Below are 23254 nucleotides of genomic sequence, written 5' to 3'. Positions count from 1 at the left end.
GCCCTCTGAAGACCCCGTTTGCCTTGCTCTTTCCTCATTTCCTCCACTGTCTGTCGTGGGCTTTGTCTGTGCTGTTGAAGTGCACTTTTCACAGGAGAGATCGCTCTTTGACTGAGATATTTAGCACGCTGTCATTCTCATGGGGAACATATAGTCTTTTTCGTCAAATATGGCTGCCAGCTTCACTCAACTTGTGTGAAAGTGTTTGCAGGGGGGAGTTTTTTTGAAGGGGGCAGCAGTGACAGTCCTGACTCATTTGATGCCCTAGGACAGATCAGACCTGACATGATCAGTTTTGTCACATGTATTTATGATTAGCAAGCAAGGACCAAAGTTCAACTCACGACTCAAATCATGACATTATACTGTATTAGGACTTTCTTTCTTTTTCTTTCTTTCTTTCTTTCTTTCTTTCTTTCTTTCTTTCTTTCTTTCTTTCTTTCTTTCTTTCTTTCTTTCTTTCTTTCTTTCCTTCTTTCTTTCTTTCTTTTTTACATTTTTTAAATTTACTTCAACAAAAAAAACTTTTTATTAGTAATATGCATTGCTAAGAACTTAATTTAGCCAACTCTTAAGGCAGACTTTCTCAGCTGAATTCTAAATTAAAAAATAGTTGTATCTTGTCCAAATATTTCGTGGAAAGCTTATTCATTCAGCTTTCAAATATCTTCCAGGCACAGTTATGTGACATAATGTACTTTTTTAAACAGGTGATATCTACATAACACATTTTTTAATTACGTTATCAGACCATTGCAATAATTAAGAACATGATTAATGTATTGATCAAGAGTTTGTACTTGAAGTCCTCACAGGATTGGCATAATCTTTCATGTCTTGTAACGGGATCAACTGGAACTACATCTTTTGATGCCTCGGAATGGGCATGCTGGGGTAGAAACAGAAATGAAATGAAAGACAATTAGCATAGGTGTTGTGCCTAATATTTGTAGGCAAGATATATGTATATAAATGTGAATAAAATAGAATTTGCTTTACAAAAAAATAAGTCTTTAATCTAGATTTAAACTGAGAGACTATGTCTGAACTTTGAACATTGTCAGGAAGGCTGTTCCAGAGTTTAGGAACCATATATGAAACCACTTAATCTCCTTTAGTGGACTTTGCTATTATGGGAAAATTAGAAGCCCTTAGGTTTGAGATTTAGAGCTTTGTGATTTAATGCAATCTTCTTTAATGATAGCAAAACTTTTATATACAATGAAGAAAAAAATATATTGAATGCGTCACCTTTTTTTTTTTTTTTTTTTTAGAAAATGTATTTCTAAAGGTTCTATTGACTTGGAATTTTCACAAGATGTCAGTGACAATTAAAGTAATCAATGCATACAAAGGAAACAAAACTAATTAGTTTAGAAATCAAGTTACGTGTATTAAAATTAAATGACAGGGGGGAAAAGTATTGAACATATGAACAAAGAGAAGTATAAAAACGCATGTAAAGTATGCCTGCCCCTCATTAGTGTAGATGAATATTAGCTGTTTTAGTCCAAAACCTACATTAGCAGGATGATGAAGGTGAAACCAGGGTGGATATTTCAGCAAAACAATGATCCAAAACACAGAAGAAAACTTTTAATCTGTTTCAGAAAAAGAAAATAAAGCTACTAGAATGGCTCAGCCAATTTCCTGACCTGAATCCAACAGAAAATGACTAAAGATCTGGTTTCACAGACGAAACCCACGGAACTGGCAATATTAGACTCTGAAGAAGTATGGGAAAACAATCACACCTGAGCAATGCATACCAATCCATTCTCCATAAAAGATGTCATTACAAAAAAAAAAAAAAAAAAAAAAAGCCTTTTTTTTTTTTTTTTTTTTTTTTTTACAAAGTATTAAATATACTTCAGTAGTTCAACCTTCTCCTTGTGTCCTTCCATTGTTAATACGCATAACCCATTTTGTTTTATTTATATGTTTGAATTGTTTGGGTTTTTATCAAAATCTTTTCCAATTCCATGTCAGCAGCTGCTTTAGAAATATATTTACCAGGAAAACTTATACATTTATTCAACATAAGTGAAAAGAACTAAAAAACAAGATCTGAAAGATTTGTTTTCTATAACCTGTGTTTTGCTCATTCAAGATGAGAGCGAATCACTCGAACAGGCAAAGGAATTAAATACACCATCAAATCATGATTTGAAGTAATGTTCCAGTATATTGTCCCATTAAAACAAAAATAGATTTAAGAGTTATGATATCCAGTTTAATATCAATCAAACCGAGCAACTGGGGAAAAGGCCCTCCTACTATAAAAATGAAATGGAAATTTGACAAATACACCTGGGCAGAGGACAAATATTCCTCCATAAATGCTAAGGGCCAGAGCTCAGATACCTCCATTACATTTACAGCACTTCTTGACAACTTCCTTCCACAGCACTTCGATAAAGCTACTGAAGTGAATTACAGGCAAACTCAAAGCCAAATGCTGGTGAAATTCTCCAAATCAAAATAATCAACAGCTTTAGATGTGCATCATTAAACACTTATACCATTGAGTTTTTAACTCAAGTTTTTAATCAGTAACATGTAATTGCGAATGACAACATTGTTGACAATTAACCATCATAGACTTCCTCGCCTTTTTAGAACTAGACATCACATGCAGTGTAAATGTACAATATGTTGACATGAGGAATGTAAACTCAGCTCTTGGTACCACTTAAAGGTTATAAATATTAGTATGAATATATGATTGTAAAGGCATGAAAGTGCTTTTGCTGTGCTCTCCAGTTACCCCTGTACTTTCTAACTAGGCTGAGAGACCACAGAGACAAGTGGTGATGATGAAGATGTGTTATTTTAATGCGTTCATTAATTTCTCATGTGTGACTGTTCCTTGTGGCTGTGTTATTTAAGTTTCACACTTTGACCGGCTGCTTACATGCTTTGGAAACTTAGAAAGTCTGTTGACCATAATAATTAAACCTGATCATTTTTTTCTAAGTAAATTGCAGCAATAAAAATTCCAGCAATAGCATATCATTATATGCAGCAGGTTTGCAGATGTCAGTCAGTCTGTCCGTCTATCCATCCATCCATCCATCCATCCATCCATCCATCCATCCATCCATCCATCCATCCATCCATCAATATATCCATACCTCCATACATCCATAAATTACATCCAGATTTCCGTCCATCCATTCATCCATCCATCCATCCATCCATCCATCCATCCATCCATCCTTATATCTTTCCATCCATACATCCATATATCTATTCATCCATACATCCAGCCATCCATGCATCTATACATCCATCCGTCATCCATCCCTAGATCCATTTGTCCATCCATCCATCCATCCATCCATCCATCCATCCATCCAATTATTCATCCATCCATACATACGACATACATACATTCATCCATCCATCCATCTATTCATCCATCTATTCAGATATCCATCCATGTATCCATACATCTATCATCTATCCATCCATTCACCCATATATATATATATATATATATATATATATATATATATATATATATATATATATATCCATTCATCCATAGATCCATCCATCCTTTTCTCCTTCCCTCCATCTATCCATCAATCTATCCATCCATCCATACTTCTATATATCCATCCATCCATCCAGATGTCTATACGTCCATCCATCCATCCATCCATCCATCCATCCATCCATCCATCCATCCATCCATCCATCCATCCATCCATCCATCCATCCATCCATCCATCCATCCATCCATCCAGATATCCATCCAGATATCCATCCATATGTCCATTCGTCTGTCCGTCCTTCTGTCCGTCTATTCATCCTTCCATCCATACTTCTATATATCTGTCCATCCATCTGTCTGTCCGTTTATCCATCCATCCGTCCATCCATACGTCCTCCGTCCGTCCAAATTTTCATAACATGGCATAAGTTCTCATAAAAAAAGAGTGCTCATCATTTTTGCATCCATTAAGTGTAGTTTGATCTATTGTCTGAAACCTAAATTTGAGATGAATAATTAAAATAAAGATGAAGTTGACTCATAGAATTAAGTTTGTATTTAAAGTTTTCTTGTATTGCAATGTATCATTATTTTGATCATAATAATCATGAAGTGAAATATTTGCTATTGTGACAGCAATAATCAGTAATATATTTGGCAACATAATTTAGTTAATTCAGTTATTTTCTGTCTTCCACCATTGGAAATTAAAAAGAAACTAAAAATGAAAGATTTTATTGAGATATGAGGCCGTTTTTAAACAAGGAACAAAAACTTTTACTTAAACCAAGTTTAAGTTAGTACTTTAAAGTGTTCCAGAATTACGACAGTTTAAGTTGAAAATGTTCAGCCTAAAAAAGTGGTTAATAGGTAATAAAAGGATGAAAATCGAGTACCATAAAATCCCTGAGAAATACCAAAAACTAAATAAAAAGCATCAAACAGCACAAGTGGCTTACTGCCTAAAACTTCAGTAGACATGATTGAAAACTAACCCACATTCTCTACCAAGACGAAGCTCATTTTATGCTTTCTTTTTAGGTTTTTTATGCAAATTTTTATGTTTGAGAGCACCGTGATCCATCTGTATGTGTTTTCACGCAGGCCCATCTATGTAATTGCCGTAATAAAGCTATCAGGCATTGGTGTGACAGGAACAGAGAGAGAGGGAGAGACCGTTTATAGGACTTCTGGAAGGACAGGCGTTCAGCTCTCCCCTCTTTCATACAGCTGGCCTCTCAGACTAGACCAGCCTCATATAGTCAGGGACAAATGACTGCTTCTCTTTTAATTAGTGCAAACATAAGGAGGCAGTCACCTTGTCACTGCTGGGCCTGAATCCAAACTGTGAAGCCAACAACATCAGAAGAGGAGGAGGGTTTTGGTGATGAAGAACTGCAAAGGCCATCAGGTTAAGAATGATGAAGGGTCGAACAGGGCAAATACAGGAATAGGTTGTGTCAGCAGTGTCATGTACTCCCCTAAAAAGGTCAAGGAGCATTTGTAAGGCCTTTACGATGAGATATAAGGGCATCTGAAGGGTCTTCAGAGGTTGAACGGGTTATGCATCATTCGGGAAGCTGAAAATCAGTGTTAAAGTTTGTGAAGTGCTTTAAAATATGCGTTATTGTTCAATATGTGGCCTTTATGAACAGAAACGTGAAGACATGGCAGGACATCTCACCTTTTTATAAAGCAGCCAATAGTGTTTGTTTATTTACCAGAGCTCAGGTTGAGCTCAAGTACATACAGTATAGCAATTGCGTCTTGAAATGTGGGAAATGTCAGAAACTGAGCATTTGACTGGTCAGAGTATATGAGAACCTTTGAGGTGTCATCAATAAAAAAAATTGGTTGCATTGTGCAGGAAGTGTCAAACTGCAAGCTTTGGATATTTATGCCAAGTGGTAGCATCCTGCTCTCCCTCATGAAGCAAATACGGAAGTAAATGAAACTGCAATTCATTGACTCGCCTTTGGGGGCTGGCTCTAGGAACTCCAGATGTTCACTGACTGTAATGTTAAATTGGCAAATTTTACAGCTGATAAAAACATGTTTAAAACCTGGTACAAAAGATGGTTTTGGTGCATATAGCTAATATTACCCTAAATGACAACTGTGAGGGGGGTGATTTTTTTTTTTATTTAATTTTTTTATAACTCATCAGTTTAGTTTAAGTCTGCATAATTAAGAACGTGGCCACTTGAGGACAGCTAGGTCTCACTACTACCGTCATGTCACCTGATTCTGGCTGATTAGCCACTGAACTCGACATATACATTGTATTTTTTTTATGTGGCTTAATCCAGTCAATTGAGTGTTGGGATTATTTCCTACAATTATCAGATAAAATGGCATGATGTGTGCACTTAATTGTGCTCACAAACCATTCTTGTTGCCTCCATTTCCCAGGAGAGTGAAATTATATACTTAAAGTTAGGTCCACAAGTGTTTGGACAAAAACACAATTCTAACAATTTTGGCTCTATACATTAACACAATGGATTTGAAATAAAACAAACAAGATATGCTTTAACTGCAGACTGTCAGCTTTAATTTAAGGATATTTACATTCAAATCAGGTGAATTACACAACACAATCTTATAGCAATTTGTAACTTTTTGATTTAGTGGCTAATTCGTATGAATTGTGTCGATGTGCAAATAATTATGGACTTGACTGTATACTATATCTATACACTTTCTATTTGTTTTACTTAAAATAATTTATCATTTACAATTTTCTTTAGGACTTGATTGCATTCCAGAATCTGGCAGATTGATTAGTTGTATTCTACATTTGCTAAAACAGACTATATTTAAAGTATTTGGAAGTGATTTGCATAATCCTCCTGTAGAAAAAAAATCATAAAAACAATGCTTAGTGGCTCAATGTATTAAACCAGTATTTAAAAAAAAGATTATACACTTGATTGATATCGTATATAACCAAGCCATGTGGTCAGAACACAAACAAGTCACAGGTAATAAGGTATCAAGGTTTCTCGCAGAAAAAGAAAAGCCCATCTAAGCAAAATGCTAGCAGGCGTCTGGAACTCAGCCTGTTTGCCCTTTTTTAGTCACCCCCAGTTGGTGTGATGATGCCTGAAAAAAATGGCGACATTGACTTGTAGCTTAATTTGTGCTTTTCAGAAACCTATGGGTGACGTCACTGAAACTACATCCATGTCTTTTACAGTCTACGGTTTATACTTTCTTGCAAATGTTGTCACTGTTTTGGAGCACACTACATATCCTTGTAGTACACTAATATACACTGTAAGAAATGTTGGGTTGGGATAACATGAAGGAATTAAGTTACTTACAGTAACACTTTTTACAAACTTAAGTGGAATAAACATGAAATAATTACAAAAAAACCCTCATGAATTGTGTTGTTTCAGCTCAATTTAAATAAGTAGTTTGAACATACAGCAAATGCCATTTTGTGAGTGTACTGAAACTAACATGAAAAAAAAAACTTTATTCTGATTTCACAGGACTTTATTTTGTTTGGGTGCTTTCCTGTAAGATGTAACAGTTTTATGAATCACCCTCGTTGAAATGGGTGTAGTGAGACTCAGTTTTGGGGGGAAAATGGCCTGGGGGGAAGAAAAAGCAAGCGTAGTTTGCCGAGTCGCAGTTAAAAGCTTGCTTAGCATCTCCAATAAATCATTTATTTGTAGGCAAGTCCCTTTATTGCTTACACTTGGATCCTCCATCTAGCATTTCCTTCTTTGTCTTTTAGTCACTCTTTCTAATAAACACAAACGCGCATTCACACATACTGTAGCACATGCTGTAATGCTCTGGGGTTTTAGGCTTGAGTGGCTGATGGATGGGATTGGTACGTTCAGGCTGGTATTGTTCCGTTGAGACTTGAGTGAATATGTCTCTCGGTTTGTGTGTGTGTGTGAGAAACTTTGTGTGTGTGTGTATGTGTGCGATTTTCTTCTATGCCCGGCAGAGCAAGACAAACATGCCCATGCCCCTCTCACACTCATCTGTGCCCTCTCTGCTCTGTTATTGAACTCCATATAACCTTCTGTCCGTGTCCCCTTGCTATTGTGAATGCATACGTATACAAGAGTTTGCATGCATGTATGCAAACATTTGTCATGTGATGCTTATTTTATTTCAGGATATAATTAATGTAATTCATGTACATTTATCAGTTTCCTGACAGTTTTTTTGTTGTTGTTGTAGAGGACAATGTATCAAGGAGTCTCAATGCACATGGGAGACTCTTAAAGGAACATTACACGTTTTTTTGTAAATAGGCTAATTTTGGTCCATTTAGTATAAATCATTGAATCAGATTAGACCATTATATATTGTATCATGCAAAAAAAAAAATAATAATAATTATAATAATAAAAATAAATAAATAAATAAATAAATAGGTAAAATTGTTTTCCTTCATAACCCTTCAAGCCCACTATAAAGTATAGTTGCCAAAGTTCATTGTTGAAATTTCCCTTTTTTAAATGTTCTACATGTTATCCATCTTTAATTTCTCAATAACATGCGAGCAAACAACCAAATAAAAGATTTCAAGATAGTAATAAAAAGCAATTGATTTACTTCCTGTCATTTGAGGCTTTAGCCTCCTACCCCCAATTCCATGATGCAAAATGAAAGCAAACACTCCCAAATAAGGGCAGTTTTTATGTTACTAATTTTTTTTTCTTCACAAATATATATCAACATAATCATGAGGGTCCTTAGATTCAATCTGACAAAACAAATCTTACAAGAGAGCTATAGTTTTTTTTTTTTTGTATACTTTGTTAAAAAATCAAGTGGCAACTATAGTTGTCAGTGGGCAAATACAAATATATAAGTATATAAATCATCATGGGGAATTCGGGAAGAATGTATTAATACCTTAAAAAAATCAAGGTTATTGGTCTTGTTTAATGATTTTTGCTTTCATAATACTCCATCTACTTAAGCCTTTAACTGATTTCTTTACTTAAAAACAGACTTTTCTGATACACAAATTGCTACACAACAAAATCCTCAGATATTATTTTTTTTATTTATCTTTTTGACTAACAGTAGTTTGTTGGGAAAACTAGTATGTGTTTTATGACTTTTAGACAAATCGATTAGTTAGATATTTTCATGTTAATGAAATGATATGATAGATCATTTTGGGAGGGTTCATATAAAATGGTTTTCTAATTTTAAACATGGTAAATGTGTTTATGAATATGAATTGATCTTTTGAAAGCAGTTGTTTTGAATGCAAAATGTTCTCCTAACTTTTACATTGAAGGGTTCTTACAACATATTTGCCCACAGACAACTGCTGCATATTAAAATACAATTTTCTTGAAAAAATCTAAAACCTGGAGAAAATTGATGCAAAACATGTTCATATAGGGCACTTTTAAAAAGGCTACATGCATAAAACCATTAAAAAATTGTCACAAATGGGTTAAAGCTTGAAGTTTCTCAATACAGCAAATCAGGGTGTTTCACAATGTAGCGAGAGTTCATTCACAAGCCTTTCCTCCATTCACATTCACTCATAAACAGACTTTAATCCACATTGCCATGCTTCTGTGTGGCGATTTAAAAGACTCCAAGTAGAATGCACTTCAGGTAATTTGTCTTTATATATTGGCTGTGTTGAAAAACCACTGGAGAAATCAATTTAGAATTGATTCTGGGATTCTCAAATAAGCATCACTATTCTCTCTTGAACATTTGAATTGAGGAGGCATTCATCAATTCAACTAGAAGAGGTAATACACAAGAAGTGCTAGTTATACAAAGGAACCGTTTATGCTCAGAAAATTAAGTTCTAGAGTAAGGAGGGGGACTGTTTTTTTTAACAAAAAGAAGTGTTTTTCTACAGGTGGTTTGTCAGGCCCACTCACCTGTGTGAAGCACACTTCATAAATGCACAATATATATATTTTTTTTGAGATATGGAGGGATTATTAAAAGGTGTCTGATGCAAATGTAATTCTGAGCTTATAACAGCACATGGCGCTGTATGCTTCACAATCAGCCAGACTCATTGGCTTTCATCCAATTCCATACAAATAACACTTAAACTGTCCTAAAATAATCATTAATAAAATCAGAAAAGGTTTAAGTGAATTACAAGAATGTTCAAAGTGAGGCTTGTTTACATTAATCTTGTGACATAAAAGCCAACTCTTATGACTCAGTGATTTTTAATTTTTTTTTCCTATTGGCATTTTAGTTTGCAGTTAAAAAACATTTTGAAAATCTCCGAATCGATGCAGAATCAATATTGGCACATGCAGTAATGTATTTTCCTAATATTCTGGAAAGGCAACAGTAATCGATGACTCAACATAAATTCATTCATTCATTCATTCATTTTCTTGTCGGCTTAGTCCCACAACGGAATGAACCGCCAACTTATCCAGCAAGTTTTTACGCAGCGGATGCCCTTTCAGCCGCAACCCATCTCTGGGAAACATCCACACACACATTCATACACTACGGACAATTTAGCCTACCCAATTCACCTGTACCGCATGTTTTTGGACTGTGGGGGAAACTGGAGCACCCGGAGGAAACCCACGCAAAGGCAGGCAGAACATGCACCTCCACACAGAAACGCCAACTTAGCCGAGGTTCGAACCAGCGACCCAGCGACCTTCTTGCTGTGAGGCGACAGCACTACTTGCTGCGCCACTGCCTCACCCACAACATAAATTAATTACAAAATTATTGTTTTTTAAAATTATCTAAACAAGTGCCATCTTCCAGATATTATTATTAAATCTGTACCGAATAAAGGGCAAAGCAGGGATGTTCACAAACAACTCGTCACACTGTGTTATTAATAGCATGAGCAAGATAGTCTGCTTCTCAGGTCAGTATACGGTCATCTTCCTTCTCAGACAAGGACTTATCAGTAAAGTTTTACTGGGGCACAGCCGGCTCGAGTCTCACAATGCACCTGTTTTCTCCCTGATGTCTTAAAATCTGCATAATTAAAATTCACCTACAAATGGACAATTCTGTCATTGTTTTCTCACCCTCATGTTTTGTAAACCGTATTACCCTCTTCAGAGAATCATAAAACAAGATGTTGACAAATGCTAGCTTTGAAATGTCTCAAAATATCTTTGTTTATGTCCCATTAGTCTTTTAGGCGGACCTTATTGCTGCATTTATAGGTTAAGAACCACCTTAGTCTGACTGATATAAAGCCACCACTTAGTTTGTTTTGTTCAGCATCTTGTTTGCAGCAGAAAAATGTAAAGTCAATTTTCCTACAGTATCAGGCATGCAGCCAATAAATCACTTATTCAAGATGATTGTGTTCAGTTGCTAAGTGTCTATGCCATGAATAAACTACCCAAGAGCTCATTGTCAGAGCTTAAAAAATGGCAACACTTTTTTTAAAGAAAAGGATTTTGCGTCACAGTGGTCTTTCTTCCATTAAAAAAACAAAAACATTAAAAGAATGACAAAAAGATGACCCATTAAAATAGATGAACCACATGACAAATACTGTGTGTCCAAGAAACCCTGTAGAATTCAATCTGTGAATGACTTTAAAACACCAGAAGTGTTTGCCATTTTTTGTGCCTTAACAAAGTTTAATATCTGAGTGAACTATTCTTTTCAGTATTATGAATAACTTAATATTATATGATCAACTGTCTCATTAAAACAAGACTTATCAGCAAGGAAAGGATAATGTGCATCCAGCCAGCTGTTATCACAGAATAATCCTCCACAGTGTGATCAGGACCCCAGTGTAAAGTGGATGGGTCTTGGGTCACCCAGAATTCATTTTGTGGTAACAACTGACTAAAATCTAAATAAAGATTTCTGCTTCGTCAGGTATGCGCAGTATACATTTTTGAACATGTAATACTTTATAAAAACTGTTCTTGTGAAAGAATTTTGAGTATTTCAAATAGATGTTGCTCAATTAGAAAATGAAATATGTGAATCATAATAACAGGGATATTATCCATTCAGAATAGGCCATACAATTTAAAGATAACATATTAAAAGGTTAATTCACACAAAAGTTAAAAATTTACTTACCATTTACTGACTATCAGGTTTTTGCAAACCTTTAAGAGTTGTTTTGTTCTGCTGAACCTAAAAGAAGAAATGATAAAAAATGAAGATAGAAACCTGTAACTATTAACACTCATAGTACGAAAACCATATAGTATGCAAGTCAATAATTACAGGTTTGCAATATTCTTCAAAATCTACTGTTGTGTTCAACAAAACAAAAATAAGCTCTAACTGGTTTGGAACAAATTAACGGAGTAACCGATTTTTTTTTATCATTCTTTTTTTTTTATTGTCAACTTTTTTTTTTTTTTTGGAGAACTATCCTTTTAAATAAAAGTTAATGTACTTACTGTGCAAATTTCTTAAAAACAAATGCTTTGTTTTAGTAATACTAAATGTTAATGTACTATTTCCTGTTTTCACATGGCTTAAGCCATGTCACAGATTAAAATTTATGAGCTTTTTCAACTGAGAGAAATTAGAATACTACTACTACTACTACTAATAATAATAAATTCCTTACATTTATATAGTGCTTTTCTTGCCACTCAAAGCACTTTACACATTGGGGGACTCTCCTCATCCACCACCAGTCTGCAGCATCCATCTGGATGACGCAACGGCAGCCATATTGTACCAGACCGCAAACCACACACAAGCTGATTAGTGGACAGGAGACCAATTATGATATGGGGTTGGTTAGGAGGAGTGGGCGAATTTGGTTACTCTACTCTTTTTTGAGGGGCATCCTGGGATTTTTAAAAACCACAGAGAGTTTAATGTCTCATCTGAAAGACGACGCTCACTGAGCAGTATAGAGTACCCATCAATGTACTGGGGCGTTAGGACCCATACAGACCGCAGACTGAGTGCCTCATGCTGGTCTCACTAACACCACTTCCGACAGCAACCTAGCTTTCCCATGTGGTCTCCCATCCAGGTACTGACCAGGCGCAGCCCTGCTTAGCTTCAGTGGGCGACCATGTGAGAGTTGCAGAGAGCTAGCTGCCAACTAATATGAAGCATATATTGTAAAATAAAGTTTAACCTCATTTTTATTTTTTTTTTGGATGGGATGAACAAGACAATCAAAGTAGAAGTGTGAACACAACTTAGTCTTCTGTTACAGTAATTGTAAGCATTTATATGCGTTGGCATAATAATGCATACAGAACAGTAAAATTGATTAAGCAGTAGTTAATTGAATAATTTTAGGCATTCTGAATACATGTTTGAGAAGTGCCTTCTTTGGCGGGCCTCTGCTGTCATTCTCCGTATCCTCTTCACACATCTGTGTCTGGATTAATGTCTCTCCACATCACTGCATCATGAAAGATGCTTCTCGCTCTCAAACATCCCTCATGAGCTCTTTAATGTTAGCACAGTGTTAAACACTGCCTGCAAGTCTTAGTGGCCGTGATGGAGACTAAAATAGAGAGGCAGAGATGTAGGGGAAGGAAGTTTGTCAGAGGAATGACAAGGTTATGAGAAGGTGATGAATATGAGGCAAGTATAATGTGACGGCTGATTTAAATTAACAGCCAGCCGAAGTGTCTGTGAGCTAATGCCTGAGCAGTTAATTGAACTGCCGCTGACAGAGGAGAAGAACAGGGACTCTAATAGGATAAAGAGATATTCAGAAAGGAAACAAACAAATGGACTAATTAATCAACATGCATGAAGAGATTCATAAACCGATTTAGAAACCACTTACCACTGTTACCTCAGGCAAGAATTTTCAAACTAGCATGTGTATGCATATATAACAAGGTAATTTTGACAGTCAAAGGTGTGTTTATTTATACATTTTTGTTAGACTCTAAAAAAGTTTTTTTTTTAACATGCCAACGTTGAATAGTATGCTGATGCCTACAACTTTTGTTCCTTTTCACACTTATGATATTTACAGGATCACATTATCAACGAAAGAAAAATTATTTTTTTGTGCAGTTATTTGTACAACGCCAAATAAATGGCACAAAACAACTTAACAATCTCTATGATTTGTAATTGAGTATGTTTGTACCACAAATCTATCTCCAAATGGATAATTTTTCTTCTGTGGTCAGTTTGCTCAGTAGCTCACCTTGTAGTGTTGTACCTTGTGATGCAGATTGCTCAGGTTTGAGTCCAGTGAAGCCAATTACACAAAAGAAATAAAGGCAACATAAGCTCATTCTGAAAACATAGCCCTATATACATTTCTAGAGATTGTAAATTATATTGCCAGAAGTACATATTGCTGCATTTTGTCTTTAAAATGCACGCTAAGGGGCGGTATGGCGTTGTTGTTGTTTTGCGCTGACTGCTTAACTGACTGCTTACCTCTGCTTACGTGTGGATGGCTTTACTGCTGTTACTAGTTTGTCTAGTGGCTCGCAGCATACCTCGGCGGACTTGAGATGCAGAGAGGAGTTGACTGTGATGACAGGGTTCGAGTCCGACAAACAACAATTCCAGAAAGCGGGTAAGACAAAAAGAAGCTAAAAAATAAACAAATAAATAACAGGGTGAGAATGTGGTAAATTCTGAAAACAACATAAAAATCAGTAGGCTTTTTTTCTCTGGATTGCTTTTCAAAACACTGTCAGTAAGGTTTGAGAAGGGGGTGGGTGCTGGCAATTGGTATTTTTCAAAACACTATCGGTTGGGTTTAGGAAAGGGGTAGGTGGGGGTATATCGGTCGGTTGGTCAGACAGTCAGTCCACAGCGGCCTCTGGTGAATTTTCGCGAGAAGAGCAGGCATTAAATGGCACTAGTGAGACAAATTTGAGATCTCAAAAAGCATACACAGCGGCCTCTGGTGGATTCACAGAAACAAAAACAATAAAAAACGTACCTCCTTGATGTATTTGATGATCTACAGAAAAGTATGTAGGGCTACATTTTCAGAATGAGCCTTGGTTAAATAAAAGTAATGTGAAATCAAGGTAGAAATGCAGGGCTGCAATGGACTGTTATGTTTGCTTTTGAAAACAATATTAGTTTAAATAAAAAGTTTTAAAGTGCATGTCTAATGATTACATGATGTCTATGTCTCATTTGTTTCCAGTGTACCAATGTAAATGTCCCTGTAAATGAGACTGACCTGACGTTTAGTTTGCTTTGGATTTCCAGCATCTGGTTGTGAAAAAAGCATCACGTTCTTTCATCTTCAAATATATGTCCGTGCTAATGGTGTCACTGAGGATGAATGCTGGAGTCTTGGAAAGTGGGAGACATCTGATTTATGTTTTGAAAAAGAGACAGACTGAAAGAAAAAGGATTGGCAGGAAGATGAGGAATGATTCCTTACGTGACCTTTATGTTAATACGGTGACGACTCTGGTTTTCTACTTATCATCCTGAATCACATGCAGCATGAGAGACACAAACAGCTCCGAATGTTCACATCAATCTGAGCGTGCATCTGTGTGTGTGTGTGTGTGTGTGTGTCTGAGAGATTTGAGCAACCAGGGCTTTTTCGCTGGTGCTGTGTGATAAAATCGCATGAAAGCTGAAGCATGAAAGCATGTCAGTGGAGACATGCTGACAAACAAACAGACAAAAAGATGGAGTTCAGTTGAGAAGTGAGAAACACAAAGAGAGGATGGAGAAATGAATTTGCTGACCGTCACATTTACACTGGAGGATACTGAAGTATTTGATCACTGAAGTAACACTTAGTGCAATTAAATTACATACACAGCCTTAAGATTTTCACTAAAGAGGCATTTGCAGACATGTGATGGTAACTGTTCTCAAAACTGACTCAATTTTCTGAGCTATTTCGGCTTTTAGTAGATGTAAGAAGTTAGTTTCTCTCAGTATATAATGACACTGTCTGTCTGAAGCACATTGCTTGTAAAACTGGCAAGGACTTTCTCAATCTGGCAAACTCTAATTTTAGTGTGTCTATCAGACCACCTGGGAACAACTTTTTGAGATTTCTGGGTTATTTATGAGGTGCTAAATCGCTACAAGCAGCCCTTTTCAGAATTATATTATAACTAAATTATTCTTATGCTTTTTGCCAGTTTACCAAGCATGAGTTGTGTTGTTATGGCCCCAGCAATATCACCCTGAAACCGAAGACCAGTTACTCACTAAAGCTAAGCAGAGCTAAGCCTGGTTAGTACCTGGATGGGCGACTACATGGAAAAACTAGGTTTCTGCTGGAAGTAGTGTTAGTGAGGCAAGCAGGGGGTGCTCAAACTGTGATCTCTGTGGTCCTAATGCCCCAGTATAGTGATGGGGACACTATAATGTCATTGAGCGCGTCTTTTGGATGAGACTTTAATCCAAGGTTCCTTCTCTCTATGGTCATCCGTGTTGCCAAATTGAGTGGTTTTGATATTTAAACTTAGTACGCAACTTATTTCCCAAAACATTACTATGTGCTCCTTCTCCATTTAGTTACAAGTGACCAGTGCAGGTGTAAACCGCGTGGGTCCATGCGCAAGAGGAGGTTAAGGAAAGTCATAGGCGGAGGGTAAACAAGGGATCCAAGTGGATGCTGCACACTAGTGGTGGTGTAATAATAATAATAATTCCTTACATTTATATAGCACTTTTCTGGGCACTCAAAGCGCTTTACACAGTGGGGGGAATCTCCTCATCCACCACCAGTGTGCAGCATCCACCTTGATGACGCGACGGCAGCCATTTTGCGCCAGACCGCACACCACACACCAGCTGATTGGTGGAGAGGAGACAGTGATGCAGCCAATTGAATATGGGGATGGTTAGGAGGCCATGATGGACAAAGGCCAGTGGGCAGATTTGGCCAGGATGCCGGGGTTAAACCCCTACTCTTTTTCGAAGAACATTCTGGGATTTTTAACGACCACAGAGAGTCGGGACCTCGGTTTAACGTCTCATCCGAAAGACGGCGCTCACTGAGCAGTATAGCGTCCCCGTCACTATACTGGGGCATTAGGACCCACACAGACCGCAGGTTGGGCGCCCCCTGCTGGCCTCACTAACACCACTTCCGGCAGCAACCTAGCTTTCCCATGTGGTCTCCCATGCAGGTACTGACCGGGCGCAGCCCTGCTTAGCTTCAGTGGGCGACCATGTGAGAGTTGCAGAGAGCTAGCTGCCGGTGTAGATAGACCCCCACACTGAATGAGCTATATAAATATACATTACATTACATTACATTGTTTGTTCAAAATAAAGCACATTGTATACACATAACAACACTCATTAAGTTCCAAACTGCTTTGTTATTGCAAACTAAAACACATTTAAACCAGAATAATATATTATTATACCTCTCTTGCAATACTCATTTGTCATTTTATTACTTATGTCCTTGACCCGCAAATCAGAAAAGTAAATTGGCCAGCACTTTTGGTTTCGTTTTCAGAGATGCTGCCAACTCCAGTCAAAAACAGCGCTCATCAGTGCAAAGTGCAGAGTTGGACAGTTCAAGCAGCACCTGGTTATGTTCAAAAGAACTTAAAACGCTAAATAGGACAAATTTTACCCCATTTCGAAAGTAAAACATACTCTAATAGGTAGTGTAATCTACACAACAAGTGCAGTGTGTGGGTGGGAGAGAGGCCATGTGATCCGGTTATGTTGTGGTTCTGTGACTGCTGGTGTTGGTTGCTGTATAGTTTAAAAAATATATAACAGTTAAAATAACTAGGTTAAGTCGGCACAATAGCCTAGTGGTTAGCGCGCTGATATATGGTGCAGTAGCACTTTCAGCCGTCCAGAATTCGAATCGGGGCTCAAGGACATTTCCCATCCCTATCCCCTCTCTCTCCACCACTTTGCTTCCTGTCTGAAATATTGTCCTATACACTTAATAAAGGCTAAAAGGTCAAAAATAAAAATAACTTGGTTAATTTTTTAAAATTTAAATTAAATACAATTAAATACAATGTTAATCTAATATTTTGGGTGCTTTTTGTGTGTTTGGGTGGGTTTTGGGCAAGTTTTGGGCTGGAAAAAGTCAGCTAGCAACACTGGTGGTCATTAAAAAATCTTGCGAAACTTCTCGTAAAGAGTAGGAGTATAACCCCGGTGTCCTGGCCAAATTCCCTCCATCGGCCCTCATCAATCGTTGCCTCCCAATCATCCCCATCCACCAATTGGGTGGATTGGGTGTGTGGTGAGTGCATTTGCGCCATTGTCCTGTGGTTGCCATTGCATCATTCAAGTGGATGCTGCACGCTGTTGGTGATGTGGAAAGACCCCCCCTCCCCCCCTCCCCCATGATTGTGAAGGACTTTAGGTGTATGGACATACACAATAATGAGCTATATGACTACACATTACATTACATGACATTATTACATTGTTTGCTCTAACTAAATCACATTACATTACAATATATAAGACCCAAATTGCTTTGTTAGTGCAAACTAAAACACATTTAAAGCCTGAAATAAAAAGTGTAATTCACAAAATAAGTTCCAGCCATCTAAGGAAATGCCTAATGGTGCTTTGTTTTTGAGAGTCGTTTCTCACATGTAGCTGTACAATTAGCACATAAGGCAAAGTGCAGCAAATAGCAGCTTATTCCAATTGGTCCCTCTGAGGTTTTTGCCCGCTTTGGTCTGCAGCCGTTCTGATGACTTCATCTGCAGGTCCATTCGTTACCAGCAAACACCACATGGCTCTATTGACACTGTTTATGCTAGGAAAGCACAACAGATTTGTCTACTGTCTAAATAACTGTACGAGTCTTACATTACAGCTGCCGGTATAGAGGAGCAGGAGAAGAAAGCTGCATGATCAGGGGAACCAGCTTTAGCTTTAGTGAACACCTATAGGCACAAATTAATGCAGTGAAAACTCCTGGAAGAACACAGCCATGGATGAACATATATCTCCTCAAACCCACACACACACACACACACACACACACACACTTAGTCACCCACAGAGCACATGCGGCCTATGGAGACATTCAGGAAGCGAGTTGGCAGCAATTAGGCAAATGATTAAACAGCCATTCCTTGTTGCTTAAATTGGGCAAACTTGTTCTAATCCAGTGCAATTAGAGGGGAGAATAGATGCTTGATATGAGGGCACACACACACACACACACACACACACACACACACACACACACACACACAAATACATGGGCGTTTGTTGTTTTCAGTGACCTGTGTGGTGAAATAATAAACTGTGAAACTGGTTTGCGCTCATCCGCAGGAGAAAACTACTTACATAGTAGTGTGTGTACATGTGTGGGTATTTTCATGCTTGTCTGAAATACAGCTGACGCTCAGCAAGATATAGGGGGTCTTAGATTGCCTTCTAACAGAAAGCAGAACACAGTAGCAGGTGTCTTGTGTGGTTTCTGCAGTTCTGTGGTCTCATAGCCAACAGGTGAACTGTATATGTAGTTTCACTGACAAACAAAGTGCATAATCTAACTGGGTGTGGGGTTATAAATGTCATCAGTGATTTTCAATAGAATTTACGAAAAATTTAGAATTTTATTTTTAGTAGTTAGGAATTGGCAAGTTTGAATTGGGAGTACAAACAAACTAGCAAGGGTGGAAGAACGCAAGGTAACACAAGATACAAAGCAGTTTACTTCATAATGGCACTCACCGCGCCCTGGCCACTACGGTTATCCTCAACTAACAAAGAAAATACAATAAAATATATGTTTGTATGACTTTCTTTTAAAAAAAAACCCTGGCTAAAGGTTTCTTTTGTGAACTGTTGTTTTTTTCCACAATGTAAAGCTATGTAAAAATGTGAAAATATAAATCAGTGTTTAGGTAACAAACCTCAGATTCTTTATTTTTATTTTATTTAATTATTTATTTTTTTGTGGTCAAAATAATAAGACAATAATGTTGATTAAAATTGTTAATTTTAAAATTGATAATGTTATGAATGTAAATGTAGCAATGTGTCTCAAAATCCTGACATTTCATCTGTCATTTACTGCAGTAAACAGAAATTGCATTTTTTGGTCATTTGTATGGCTATCCCAACACATTCTCAAGGCTATTTGTAACTTTTTGATTTAGTGACTAGTTGAAATAAATTTGCATGATCTCATTTGTAAAATTAAGTAAGATTTGCTTATCTCCCAATCACGCTATGGTTCCTTTTTAAAATCGTACATTTTCATATGACTCGTTTGAATTCGTATAAATTAGCCACTGAACTGATAAAACATAAAATACTTGATCATCTGTAATTTATTTAACAAAATATTTATAATATTAGCCCCCTTTAATTTTTTTTTTTTTTGCCACAAAACAAACCACTTGTTAAATGACTTGCCTAATAAACATCACTTGCTTAGTTAACTTACCCAATTAACCTAGTTAAGCCTTGAAATTGCTTAGCACTACACTGTAAAACCCAAGAAATTCAGTTAACTTACACTGTTTGAGGAAACTGGTTGCGTAAACTATTTAAGTTTTGAAAAAAAGTGATACTGTAAACTTATACATATATTTTGAGTCATATACACAGAATTTTTGTTTATATCACCAAACATTTAGAGTATTTGTAACTTAAATATTTTAATTTCCGTTACAAAATCAGTACAAGGCAATTGAATGAATGAAGTCCAAACAACTATAGCTGCTCAAATGTTTTGATATTGCTTCTAGCATTAGAAGTGACACAAAAATATATAACTAATTCATTAATTTGAGTTCAGCTTAATAAAGTATAATCACTTTATGAGTTACCATAACTCTTTTTTCATTTTTCAAGTTAAAGTAACTTTTTTAAAAATTAATAAGTTAAAATAACTTTTTTATTTTTTTATTAAGTGATTTTCACTGATTTCTTATTTCTATAGCGCTTTTACAATGTAGATTGTGTCAAAGCAGCTTAACAGAGAAGATTATAGTAAATTAAAAACTGTGTCAGTCCAGTTTTCAAATTTGAAATTCAGTTTAGTTCAGTTCAGTGTAGTTTAATTTTCACTGCTGAAAGCTCTACAAGTCCCGAACCACGCAAGCCAGCGGCGACAGTGGCGAGGAACAAACTTCACCAATTGATGTAAGTGAAGGAAAAAATTTAGAGAGAAACCAGGCTCAGTTGAGCGCAACCATTTCCCCTTTGCCAAACATTTTGTTCAGAGCTGCAGTCTAGGCGCCGGAGGCTGGAGAACGCTGGACGTCCATCATGGAGAAGCTGCAGGTGGGAGAGGTCACCAGCTGGTATAAAGGCTGAATCAATGCGAAGACTCTGTCACTGGGGTCTTACAGAAATCAGTCTCACGCTCTTCCCTCCTCCATGTCCTCCACAGTAGCTGCTCAGGATACGGCCTGGTCCAGGATTATGGAATCCTCGGAAATAACAAAAACAGATGCCGTTAAAATTATAATGTCTTTAGGGAAGTAAATTTAAATAATGCAGGCTAACAATCCTTTAGAGGATTTGGATTTCAATAAGCATTTGTGTTTTATGTCTATGCTAATTCAAAGAGATGTGTCTTTAGTCTTACAGTGTATAGCATCTTCCAAAATAACTAGTAAAATGTACCGTCATCATGGTAAAGGCAAAATAACGTAGTTGTTAGAATTAGTTATTAAAACTATTAGGATTAAAAATGTATTAAGAAAAAAGTCTGCTCTGTTAAACAGAACTTGAGAAATATTTAAAATAAACATTTCCCAGGAGGACTAATAAATTCAACTATTCAACTTTAACTATATGTACAGTGAACATAGAATATATGGACAATAGAATAAAATACGACACAAAACAAGCCTTTTTATGTTAAATGGCAGTTTTAATGAACATCAACAGCAATTATAAAAGTATGAAGTATGAAAACAATTGTACATCAGGAAATCAAGACGAGCTATGTTATGTATTCTGATATTAAAACATTGACACCTTTTTCCCAATTGACATTCACAGTTTTCCTGTTTTATTTAACAGTTTTACTCAAGTGTGTTCTGTACTGTTTCAAAGGCACATTGTAGGGAATGGTGTACAGATAAGTGTCCTAAGAGTGTGGTGATCGTTGCCTCTGTTTGCAGTAGTGATGGATTTTGTGTGTGTGTGCAGGGGCTGACGACAGTTGGAGTGCTGTTTTAGCCGGAGGTTGCTTTAATGGCAGCAGTGATCTGGAGCTAATGGCAGCAGCTCAGAGAAAGGAACGGTGATGTGAGCCGTAGACATGCTCTGTCACAGGTGAGGAACGCGGCTACTGTCGTCAAGCTCTAAAGAAAAGCCCCTGTGTCTGTCACTGAAAAGTCAATTTACCTGCTACGTCTGAGCATGTGGGATTAGAAGAGAGGAATGAGACCCACAGCTATAGTGAGGGAGAGAAAGCAGGGGGAAAAAGCCATTAAGTCTTACAGGGGCCCGAGGTCCACTTTAGTTTAATAGTTTTTTACCCTTGACTTTGTTACACACACACACACACATAGATGCACTTACTTTTTTCTGTACCCCAAGTGTGTTCATGGTCCTGTTCCATTTTTCAATCCCTTCTCCATGTTACGCACACACACATAAAGTCACATATACACAGCGCTTTACTGGCGGAAAGGGGATATGACTGATTAAAATGTGCATAATTATAAGACGGCTTGCTTTGGGTCTCAGATCTCAGTAGGATCAGAAATTCAGAATCTTGTTATAGACCAGACATGCATCTTAGCCTCGATCTCTGTGCGTGTAGGTCAGTTTGTGCCTATATTGTGGGGATAAAAATGTTGGATTAATAGACATCCAAAGAAATGTCCTAATGCGCATCTAAAAATGTAAAAGGGTTTATATAGAAGGGAAATCTAAAAGTTTCTTGAACACTTTTAGTCTTTTAGGTTGTGAGTTTCTGGCAATTGTGCAAATATGATTTATTTTTATGCAATCAGAAAATGCTACTGTATGCTATTCAAAGTAACTTACGAATGAAGAATACATCATTAATAGGCAAATAATCATGAAAGTTTCAGACCTGACTCAAGGAGGGATTAAGGAAAAGTGATACTGTAAAGGGTTTTTTCTTCCCCAGAAAAAAAACATTTTACTGCTGTCTCATCAAAATAGTCAGGATGATGTCCAACTGCAAATGAACATTGAATAAGAAAGTTTTGGAAAGAGATTTGATTGTAGAATGAGTTACATGGATTTCACTTAAATAACCCCTATGCACTAAAAAAGGTAATATTTTGGTTTGGGGGGTCTCCAACAACAGTCTGATATACATTCAAGGTCAAAAAACACTTTTATTGTCTTATTCATTTATTTTTACCTAATTATCCCAATGACTCCCATATGATTTGTTCCCAAGCCCCTCCTTAGGGCGATGCTAATCTGTGTGACTGGTACGATGACTCAGGCTGTTGTGATTGGTTGACTGCGTTTATTGTGAAACAGAGTAATGCCCACCGAGGCTTATCAACAATTTTGAAGTAGTCAGAGTGCAGAGTGAGCCCAATGCAGGAGTGCATTAAAGCAATGCAGTTAACACCAGTATATGACTCTATTCTTAACCATGACGCACATTCAGAATTAATCCACACAGTGGCAAAAGCAAAATGGCTATTTTGAAACTTGACCGCCGCACATGTAGGAACAGCTGACGGTGGCCATAGCAACAACAAAGAGCAATGGATTGCGTGCTCACAAATGCATTTAAATTCGTAAACAATGCAGCATGTTGCGTTTTCAAAGTGGTTTTAGACGCGATATGTGAATATAAAGTTAAACAGATACAGTACAAGTAGTTACAAGAAACAAAACACAATTAAATACATAATTTGCAAGCTAGAGAAAACAAGGAGGCAT

At 36.9% G+C, this 23254-nt stretch overlaps 1 protein-coding gene across 2 annotated transcripts in view; it reads left to right on the top strand.

Moving 5' to 3' along the window:
- LOC100534815 (DELTA-actitoxin-Aeq1c-like) overlaps positions 1–23254 on the top strand; it is a 339260-nt gene that overhangs the window by 127515 nt on the left and 188491 nt on the right. For both annotated transcript variants that reach the window (XM_073935299.1, XM_073935296.1), the window contains one exon: positions 21527–21652. Coding sequence is in view for 1 of the 2 variants with exons in the window: in XM_073935296.1 (XP_073791397.1) it covers positions 21639–21652 (14 nt within the window). In the remaining variant the exon portion in view is untranslated. The remainder of the gene's footprint in view (positions 1–21526; positions 21653–23254) is intronic.

This window comes from Danio rerio, chromosome 3, assembly GCF_049306965.1.
Source record: "Danio rerio strain Tuebingen ecotype United States chromosome 3, GRCz12tu, whole genome shotgun sequence".
In the NCBI taxonomy this organism is placed as follows: domain Eukaryota; kingdom Metazoa; phylum Chordata; class Actinopteri; order Cypriniformes; family Danionidae; genus Danio; species Danio rerio.
This window is presented reverse-complemented; position numbering and strand designations above follow the sequence as displayed.